This window comes from Chaetura pelagica, unplaced genomic scaffold (genome assembly GCF_000747805.2).
Source record: "Chaetura pelagica isolate M959 unplaced genomic scaffold, ChaPel_1.0 scaffold403, whole genome shotgun sequence".
NCBI lineage: Eukaryota > Metazoa > Chordata > Aves > Apodiformes > Apodidae > Chaetura > Chaetura pelagica.
The window spans coordinates 213111-222395 of NW_009952568.1; the positions used below are offsets into that span (position 1 = coordinate 213111).

Here is a 9285-nt window from a genome sequence, read left to right on the forward strand (position 1 = left end):
AAAATGCGTGTGTCATTTGCCTCACAGCTCAGGGCTCATGACATTGGAGGGCCTCTGACTGCCACAAATGGCTTTAAATTGGCAGAGCACTTCTAGTAACAAGCAATATTTCAACATCATTTAATTAGGTTCCCTGCCAAGGAAGAAAATGTCATCTTGAAGCTTTTTGAGGGTGTCACCTGGTCAGTGGTCACCTCTCAGCCCACAGGCAGGTATGGCTGAGTCTGGGCTGACTCAGATGGTCCAACCACGCTGGTTTTAAAGTCTTCACCGACAGCCCCTGGGCTATTTGTCCAATTTGTGCCCTGCTGTGAGGAGCTGGGGTCTGGCAGTGGGAAGGACAAGCTGGTTCCCTGCAAGCTGGAGGAGGAGACAAGTGCTTCAAGCCTTTGAAGTAAGGTGTGTGTGACAGCAAAGCCCCTTGGCTGCTCTGAGCCACCCTGAGCTGTTTGCTATATGTGTCTGGCTGGCCATGACATAGCCAAGCAGAAACACAAACAATTTCCAACTTGCTTTTTCAGCTGGAGATGCACCTTCAGAAGCCCGTAAGGAAATAAGTGCAGCCAAAGCTTTTACCAGCAGGAGGCAGGGCAGGGAGGAGTTCCAGGATACAGGAACTGAAATTTAAAGCCGCCTGGGTCTGGTACTGCCATAATATTATGCTGTGGAAAACAGGAATGTGAAGACCTGGTAAGCACAGTGTGTTTCAGAGAGGCCTCACCCAGATACTGATGCTGGCTATTGGGCAACAAAATTTGCCATGTCCTAGGTCCATATATGGTCCAAGTAGTCCAAGTTTTAAGGTATGACAGATTAAAAGGCAAAATGAAGACCCAGCTTGGATCAGTTAAAAAATTTGAGGATTAAAATAAAAAAAACTCCCTTCTGCCCATAGCCTTTAATCCCTTATTGGTATTCTTGATTTTCACCACCCAGCCTTCAGGTTTCCCCCCTTCTCATCTGTAGTATGCCTTTTGGATGAAATAAATAATTGTCAGGTCATGAAATCCCATTTCCTAGGACAGGATCCTGGCAGGTAACGCTGTGGCAGGGAGGTGACAGTTTTGCTTGCTGCAAAATGAGCATGCTGCTTTTTGGCACCAACAGACTCGTCGTGCTGGAAACACTCGGACTGTGGTCTTGATTTGGGTGTATTTCATGTAAAATTGGTACTGAGTAGCACACCAGGTGATCGTCTGGGTGCTACTTGGTTGGAGTCATTAGGCTTGAACACAAGGAGTAGTAGCGTGGCAATGTGCTTCTTTGCAGGCACTGGGGCTGGGACCATGCTCTGCGGAGCTACCAGGGACTGCAAGCTCTCCTGTCTCAATTCATGGCTCTGCTGGATGTCTCTGGTTGGCTCCAGAGGTCTGGGAAAATCCAGGAAGAGCTGTATGGAGACTTGCTGGAGTGTGGATTAGTTTTGTATGCCCTTATGCTTGGGAGAAAAGGTGGAATAAGGCTCCTGTGGCTCTAAGCCGTGGCTGCTCCCTGCTTCTGCCCATGTTTAACAGCGAATAAATCGAGCAAAACCTGAGTACCAGACATTTAGCACTCCTGAAGCACAGCCTGTAACTCTGATTGTGTTGGGAAGCACAATTCCCAGTTTTGGGGTTCTGAAAGGACAATGGAAGGATTTTGGGTCTAATCCCGTGTCCTTAAGTGATCTATTCCATTCATCACCCCACTCTGCAGCTGAGCAGTGTGAGCACAGAATCCTCTTACCCCGCAGCTTTCCTCACCGTATGACTTCACCTGGAAATAGAAGTTGGCTATAATTAGACACAGGGCTCACATCTGCCGTGTGCTGGCCACAGAGAGCCTTAATTCCCTGTGAATGGAATTACCTTGGGCACTTGTTGGGGAAGGAAACACCAGACCTGAAGCTGAGACCTTTCCCAGGGGACAACCCTGACAACTCTTGCTCCTGTGCAGTGCTGGAATGCTGGTTTGGCTACCTGCAGCAGTTGAAAAAAACTGCAGGACGTTTAGCTCATAAAGGGGATGTGTGATCTTTGGTTAGTTGGATGAGTGGGAAAAAAAACCCAAACAAATCAACAACCTGAGCTAGTTTCCTCAAGTTCTTCATAGTTTTCTGTCTTGTCAGTTCAGCCAACCAAACCAGTTCTAGTTGTTTGAAGAGCTTCCCAGCTCTTGCAGCCAGTTGTAGTAGAAATATACACGGTTAAGGGGGAAATTGCATCCTGTAGACAGATGCTTTGGATTTGTAGAAAAGCAAGGTTTGTGGATTGTGTGTGTCTGGGGAAGAAAAGAGCAGAGAACAGCAAGTTCAGCTAATCTTACATTTTGAAACAACCCCTTTTACTCCCCTGCAACCCCCCAAGTCTTTCTCAGCACGATGGTCTTGGGGAGATACAGAGGGAGACTTCTCCCTGTGTCATCTGGAGAGTGTATGTTTTTTGAACAGGACATCAGAGCTCTCTTCTGACAAGAATCTGGAGAATAAGATGGGTTGACTTTGCGTCTGCATCTGATATAAAAGTGTTGGGCTGGGCTGTATGGGCTTGTGTGCACAAGAACACCTCATGGGAATTTCACCTGAGCTCATTTCATGTTTCCTATACCATTAAGAGTAAAAAGGTCTTGACTGATCTTGAGCATGGAAAAGCACAAAACAAAAGCTAGATGGATAATGGCAAGATGAAGATAATTCCCCTGCAGACTGCAATTTCAGGTCTTGTCTAAGAGGAGTGCAGAAGTAGGCCTTGGTATGTTGAAAATCCAGTAGTCAGGCTGAAGTCAGTGTAATATTTATTGTACATGGACAGCAGGGCCTGTCTCTGCAGTGTCACTGCGGGGGTGATCTCCTGGCAGGCTAGAAATGAAGAAGTGTTGTTGAGCAACAGTAACAGTTGTGATGATCTTTCAGACTCACAGGGATGCCAAAGGAAAAATATGATCCCCCAGATCCTCGCAGAATTTATACCATCATGTCAGCAGAAGAGGTAGCCAACGGGAAGAAGTCGCATTGGGCCGAATTAGAGATCTCGGGTGAGTCGCTCTGCACTTTTGGTTCAGTGGAGGAGTTGGTGCCCCAGAGTCACTTGCAGTTCAAGGATCCTGTGGTGGAAGCAGTTTTTTTGAGTTGGGTAGGGCAGGTAGCTGCCTCTCTAGGTTGCCTTGGAGCTTGGCTGGCTCTCAGCAGCCCAGTGGCTTGAAGACACCCACTCAGATCAGAGGCAAGTTTTTGGGCAGCACATCTGCTTCCCTAGAACTGTACCTGTCTCTTTTAACTGAGAGGGTTAAAGTCTACTCCTAGAAAAGATACGCAAAGGTATCTTCTGCAAGCTGTTGTAAGTGTTGCAGTGAAGTGGTAGAGTTTCACACTGGAAATCCCATGTTCTGACATCCCTCATAGTTTCATAGAATCATACAACAGTTAAGATCAAAAGGACCTTCAAGATCATCCAGTTCCAACCCCCCTGCATGGGCAGGGACACCTCCCACCAGCCCAGGTTGCTCCAAGCCCCATCCAACCTGCCCTTCAACACTGCCAGGGATGGGGCAGCCACAGCTTCTCTGGGCAACTGGGCCAGTGTCTCACCACCCTCACACTAACAAATTTCCTTCTAATGTCTCACCTAAATCTCTCTCTTTGAATTGTAATCCCTTTGTCCTCTCATTACAAGCCCTTGTCAAAAGTCCCTCCCCAGCTTTCCTGGCCTCCAGCACACGGTGCCAGCTCATGTTGAGCTTCTCACTGACCAGCACCCCCAAGTCCTTCTCCTCAGGGCTGCTTTCAGTCCATTCTCCTCCCAGCCTGTATTTGTGCCTGACATTGCCCTGACCCTGAGGTTGGCATGGACCCACCTCTCAAGCCTGTTGAGATCCCTCTGGATGGCCTCCCCTGCAGCGTGTCAGCCACACCACACAGCTTGGTGTGATCAGCAAACCTGCTGAGGGTGCACTCCAGCTCTACTGTCCATGTCCTGACAAAGGTGTTCCAGTTTGTACCTGATGGTTTGAGAGAGCAGACCTGACTGAGGAGGTGGTTCTTTGCTTTTCTTTTTTAGGTCGAGTGCGGAGCTTGAGTTCCTCGCTTTGGTCGCTGACACACCTGACTGCTCTGCACCTCAATGACAATAATCTCACTCGCATTCCACCTGATATTGCCAAGCTTCATAATCTGGTTTACTTGGATCTGTCATCCAACAAACTCAGAAGTTTACCAGCAGAACTAGGAAACATGGTATCTCTCAGGTGAGAGAAATGGTTCTGGTGAACTTTTCAAAAATCAGGGGTTGGGACTAAAAATTTAGTTGGCTTTCCATCCTTGTACTTCAAATCATTCTGAAAACTTCAAAAGCAGTGCAAAGCTTCAGTCTAATTATTACGTTTGGGTTCATTACCCTTCTTTTTTGATCTCTTACAGAAACATGTCTGTGAGCTGTGTAGTACTATTCTGCTCTGAAACATTCTTTGAGACTTGGTGTTTAAACCCCCCCGGTTTAATTTTGAGTTCTGGGGTTTTTGTGGCTTTTTCTTGCCTTATGAAAGTGTTTTGCTCGTGCTCTGAAATGGGAAGATTTGCATCTCTTTCCATAATACAAAAAAAATTCAAGGTGAAAAGTGTAATCTTTGAAGATAAATGCTATATGGCCCTTTAAGTGTTTTCTTCTGAAGTGATACTCATCAAAAGTGTTTTGTTGCTTCTTGTTTGTTTTGTTGGTTTTTTGCATTTGCTGCAGGGAATTGCTTTTAAATAACAATCTGTTACGGGTTTTGCCTTATGAACTTGGACGGCTCTTCCAGCTACAAACTCTAGGTTTGAAAGGTGAGTACAGTTAAATATTCCTAGGAGTGCTGGAGAGAGTCCAGGGGAGGGCAACAAATGACTGGGGGGTTGGAGCATCTCCCTGATGAGGAAAGGCTTAGAGAGCTGGGACTGTTCAGCCTGGAGAAGGCTGAGGGGAGACCTTATTAATGCCTGGAAGTATCTCAGGGTGGGTGCAGGGAGGATGGAACCAGACTCAACTCAGTAGTGCCCAGGATGAGGGGCAACGGGCACAAGCTGGAACATGGAAAGTGCCACTGGAATATGGGGGAATATTACAGTGGGGGTGACAGAGCGCTGGGATAAGCTGCCCAGGGAGGGTATGGAGTCCCCTTCTGTGGAGCCATTCCAACCCCCCTCTGGCTGCAGCCCCGTGGGATGTGCTCTGGGCCATCCTGCTTTAGCAGGGAGTGGGACTAGATGATCCCTAGAGGTCCCTTCCAACCCTGGCAGTTCTGTGACTCTGTAAGTGCTCTTGAATTACTGGGGAGGGAGGGGGGGTGCTACCTCAATGTTTTCTTACAGTTCATTTGAGGTATTAAGCTTGTTGCAAAAATGACCAGCCAGTTGGGAAAACACTGCTTTCCTTTTTTAATGCTATTCAGCTTCCTTGTGAGCCTATTTCAAACCTGTAGGTAGGTAAATAAACCCTTTAACCTGCTGTATTATTGACTGAGGGGACTTGAGGGAAGGAAGTCTCTGCGTGCTGGTTGCTTCTGCAGCACCCCTGCAGTATCATGCAGTTTCAAGATCAGCCACCTAAATGTCTCCTGAGTCAATTTGTCATCATTATGGGAGATTTTCTTTGGCTGGAAAGCCTGGAGAAAGTCAGGCAGCTAATCACCTGGGTGTTGTTTCATGCTGTTGGCAGGCAATCCTTTATCACAAGATATTCTCAGCCTCTACCAGGATCCGGATGGAACTCGGAAGCTACTGAACTACATGCTTGACAATCTAGCAGGTGACAGCCCAACACATCTGATTGACAGCAGGGGTTTAAAAGCATGCATTGGTGGCAGTATTTGCTGCTACAAGAGTCTGAACTGCTGAAGGGAGAGGATTTTCTGCTTTGGGGTGTTTGTTGTCAAGTGGTTCCAGTCGTACACACAAGCACCCACTTGCAGTGGAAGAGGTTGACAAGTCTTGTCAAGCCTGTCCCCATGTTGCTGTGCTACAGCCACTTGTTCCCACTGTTCTGTTTGAAACCCTTCAATTACCAACAAAGTGCAGAGTTTTCCTTCCTGAAGCCACTTTGATCCTTTCCTCTAGAAATGATAACCCAAATGCAAGCAGAATGACGAATTTTGATCTAGAAATACCAAGTGATTAAGAACATCCAGTACCTGAATTAAATCCTAATTCCTGGTTCTGTGAATTTCTCATTTTCCACTTGACCTCTGCTAAGTTAAAACACTGCAGGAATGATGGGTGTCTGACCCACAGTGGGATTTACTTCTCATCTTCAGCAGTATATTCAAGGAGCAGGGGTATTTCAGTGGTGCTTCTAGATTTGAAAGCAAAAAACAAGAATAATGATGAATTAAATAATTATTAAATTATTTTTGCCTCCCCTGGAGTGTCAAAAAACTTGGGGAATTGGTATTGCAAAGCACAATATGGAACATTGTTGTTCAGTTATCATTTTGACTTTGAAATTGCAACTTACAAATATAAACCCTGAATTAATCACTGTTTTGGTTTGTTGGGTTTTTTTAGTTCATCCAGAGCAGCTGCCTCCAAGGCCATGGATTACTTTAAAAGAACGAGACCAAATTCTGCCCTCAGGTAAGCCTGTGGTTCTTTTCCCTGTGTTCACAAGTGACAGCCTGAAAACCTTTTTTTCAGCTTTATTTTCAGAGAACTCTTTTACCTGGCTTGGATCTGACTGAAAACAGCAATTTGTGTGCATTTGTACTAAACCAGTTAACATCTGGCTGTGCTGGAAATACCATTTTTTGTCATTTGAATGGAATGCCAGTCATTTTGTTTCCATGTCAGGCTTTTTTGTAACTGTTCCATCCACTGATACCCAAGAAAAAGATCTTTTAAAAAAAATAAGAATAGTTTATCAGCAATAATAAGAACTGCAAAAGTAACTATATGCAAATGCCACCTCCATGTACAGGCTGAGCAAAGTGAGAGTTGGAGAAGTAAACCCGTGGAGGACCTGGTATTGAAGTCAGTTCAATGCCCTCTATAGTTGCTTTTGGTGAAGTGCAAGAGGCTCTTCCCCTGCACATCCCGGGTACAGCATTCAAAAACCAGCCCAGAGCTGGTCTAAAAGAATAAAAATGCTACTATTGTTATTGCAGAAGACCAGATTAAAAGCCAGCGAGAACAACGTGTCCGTCCTCTTCTATGATTCTATGATTCCTCTACACTTTTTAGAAGTGTCAAGTTGGCAGGTCTTCAAACTTACCTCTGCTGTGTGTTAGGCAGGCTAACGTTGCAGTTAAGATCATCTGTACCTGTTTTTATATTAAAGATAAAAAGATACTAAAGACATCAAGATATAAAGGGTTGTCAGAACTTGGAACAGGCTGCCCAAGGGAGGTGGTTGAGTCACCCTCCCTGGCTGTGTTTAGAAGTCATCTAGATGTAGCACTTGGGGACATGGCTTAGTGCTGGACTTGGGAGAGTAGGGTTAGTGGTTGGACTTGATGATCTTGAAGGTCTTTTCCAACCTAACTGATTCTGTGATTCTGAAACAAACAAAAAAAAAAAAGGAAGAAACAGGAAATGCCCAAAAGTCCTGCAAGCCACAGCATTAAATTCTGCATTTCTGTTTCAAATTCCCTTGCGAATCAGTATCTTCATGGAGTTTTACAGACCTTGGGTTTATTTTTTTAAAATCAACATTCCTGAGAAGAAGAATAATTCAGAAGCACAGAGTTAGGCAGGTGAGCTGTGGAGTAATTTATGGGAAAAACTAGAACAAGCCAATTAGTTGTTATTCTAAAATTAAGACAACTGAAATTTTATTTGATGGGGAATAGTAGAAAAACCCACAGCTGTGGGGTAACCTCAGAGTAAAACCTCACATCTTTCCCTGCAAATATGGGCAGGGTTTTCCCAGTGCTGGGATGTTGCATTTACCAATCTTATAAAATTGCTGGAAAACATGAAGCTTAAAGAGGGGAAATTCAGGTTGGACATGAGGAAAAAGTTCTTTCCTGTGAGGGTGGTGAGATGCTGGAACAGGTTGCCCAGGGAGGTTGTGGAGGCCCCATCCCTGGAGGACTTCAAGGGCAGGTTGGATGGGACTCTGAGCAACCACCTCTGGTGGGAGGTGCCCCTTCCCATGCAGGGGGGGTTGGATCTAGGTGATCTTGAAGGTCCCTTCCAACCCAAACCAGTCTGTGGTTCAGTGATCTAACAGAGCTGAGGAGCTGGTGTGTGAAGGAGGCGCGTTTCACGGCGCGCGGTCAGATGAGCTGCCTGCTGACTTCTCTCTTTCTTTACAAAATGTAAACGATGCATTGGGTGTTGCTCATTTATGCCTTCGTTGCTCTTCCCTGCCCTCACCCAGATGTCCCACTCCCCCTTAGACACGGTTATGACTTAATACAGCTTAGAAATGTTCTGCAGATGCTAGGGAAGCTCTACAGATGTTTTGCAATCAGACTGCTTGAAAGGGCAGCGTTCTGAAGTGTTTCTCTCTGATGCTGTGGTGCCCTGATGAGGCAGCAACTCCTTTAGCAGCTTGGTTTTGCTTTTGTTTTACAATATACATGTCACTTAAGCCTGAAGTTGCTGCCTCAAGTCTCGTTTTGGTAGTAATGCTGATTTTCTTCCAGAAGGAGTTTAGTCTTACATGGTAACTGCTTGCTGAGCAGGGGCTTTCTCACTCCTGCTCATGGAATAAGCCCACTGACTTGTGTTCAGTAGGACTTTCAGCATAAACTGTGGGAGATGTGGTATTTTGGCTTGAATAAGGTCAGTTTGTCATCTCCAGAGGTTGATAACCTTTCCCTTTCTCTCTTTCCTTCCAGCTTCATTCACAGTTATGTGTTACAATGTGTTATGTGATAAATATGCCACCCGGCAGCTCTATGGCTACTGCCCGTCCTGGGCACTCAACTGGGAGTACAGAAAAAAGGGAATCATGGAAGAAATTGTCAACTGTGATGCAGATATAATTAGTCTGCAGGTAACTGGAAAATAAATGTATTTTTCAACTTCCACCTTTAGAATGAAATGCTCCCTTGAAAACACTGTGTTTGCCTGCTTGCTACCAAATTCTGGAGCTTCCCAGTAGAAGCTGTGTGTACAGCTCCTTGTCTAAGCCTTGGCTTGTGCTTTATGAAATGGGACCAAGTGAGTGAGCTAAAATTAGCTAAATTAGTAGGTAATTTCTACTGGAATTTCTATCTGGGTCTTTTTCTCTTCAGATGAGCATCCTACTACCTGCTGGCTGTACAGGCTTTACTGCAGAAGGGGAGAATGTGGAATACTGTAGCCCCAAATGCCACTGTCCCTTGTCCATTCCT

The 9285-nt window shown here is 45.5% G+C and overlaps 1 protein-coding gene across 2 annotated transcripts in view; it reads left to right on the top strand.

Moving 5' to 3' along the window:
• The first annotated feature begins 2900 nt into the window (after nt 1–2900).
• Nucleotides 2901–9285, top strand: part of CNOT6L (CCR4-NOT transcription complex, subunit 6-like) — a 12595-nt gene continuing 6210 nt past the window's right edge. The window contains exons 1-6 of one of the 2 annotated variants that reach the window (XM_009993472.1): nt 2901–3012; nt 4035–4221; nt 4710–4795; nt 5667–5789; nt 6512–6580; nt 8788–8945. In XM_009993472.1, coding sequence (XP_009991774.1) covers nt 2901–3012; nt 4035–4221; nt 4710–4795; nt 5667–5789; nt 6512–6580; nt 8788–8945 — 735 coding nt within the window. The remainder of the gene's footprint in view (nt 3013–4034; nt 4222–4709; nt 4796–5666; nt 5790–6511; nt 6581–8787; nt 8946–9285) is intronic. The other variant, XM_009993473.1, reaches the window with a different exon arrangement.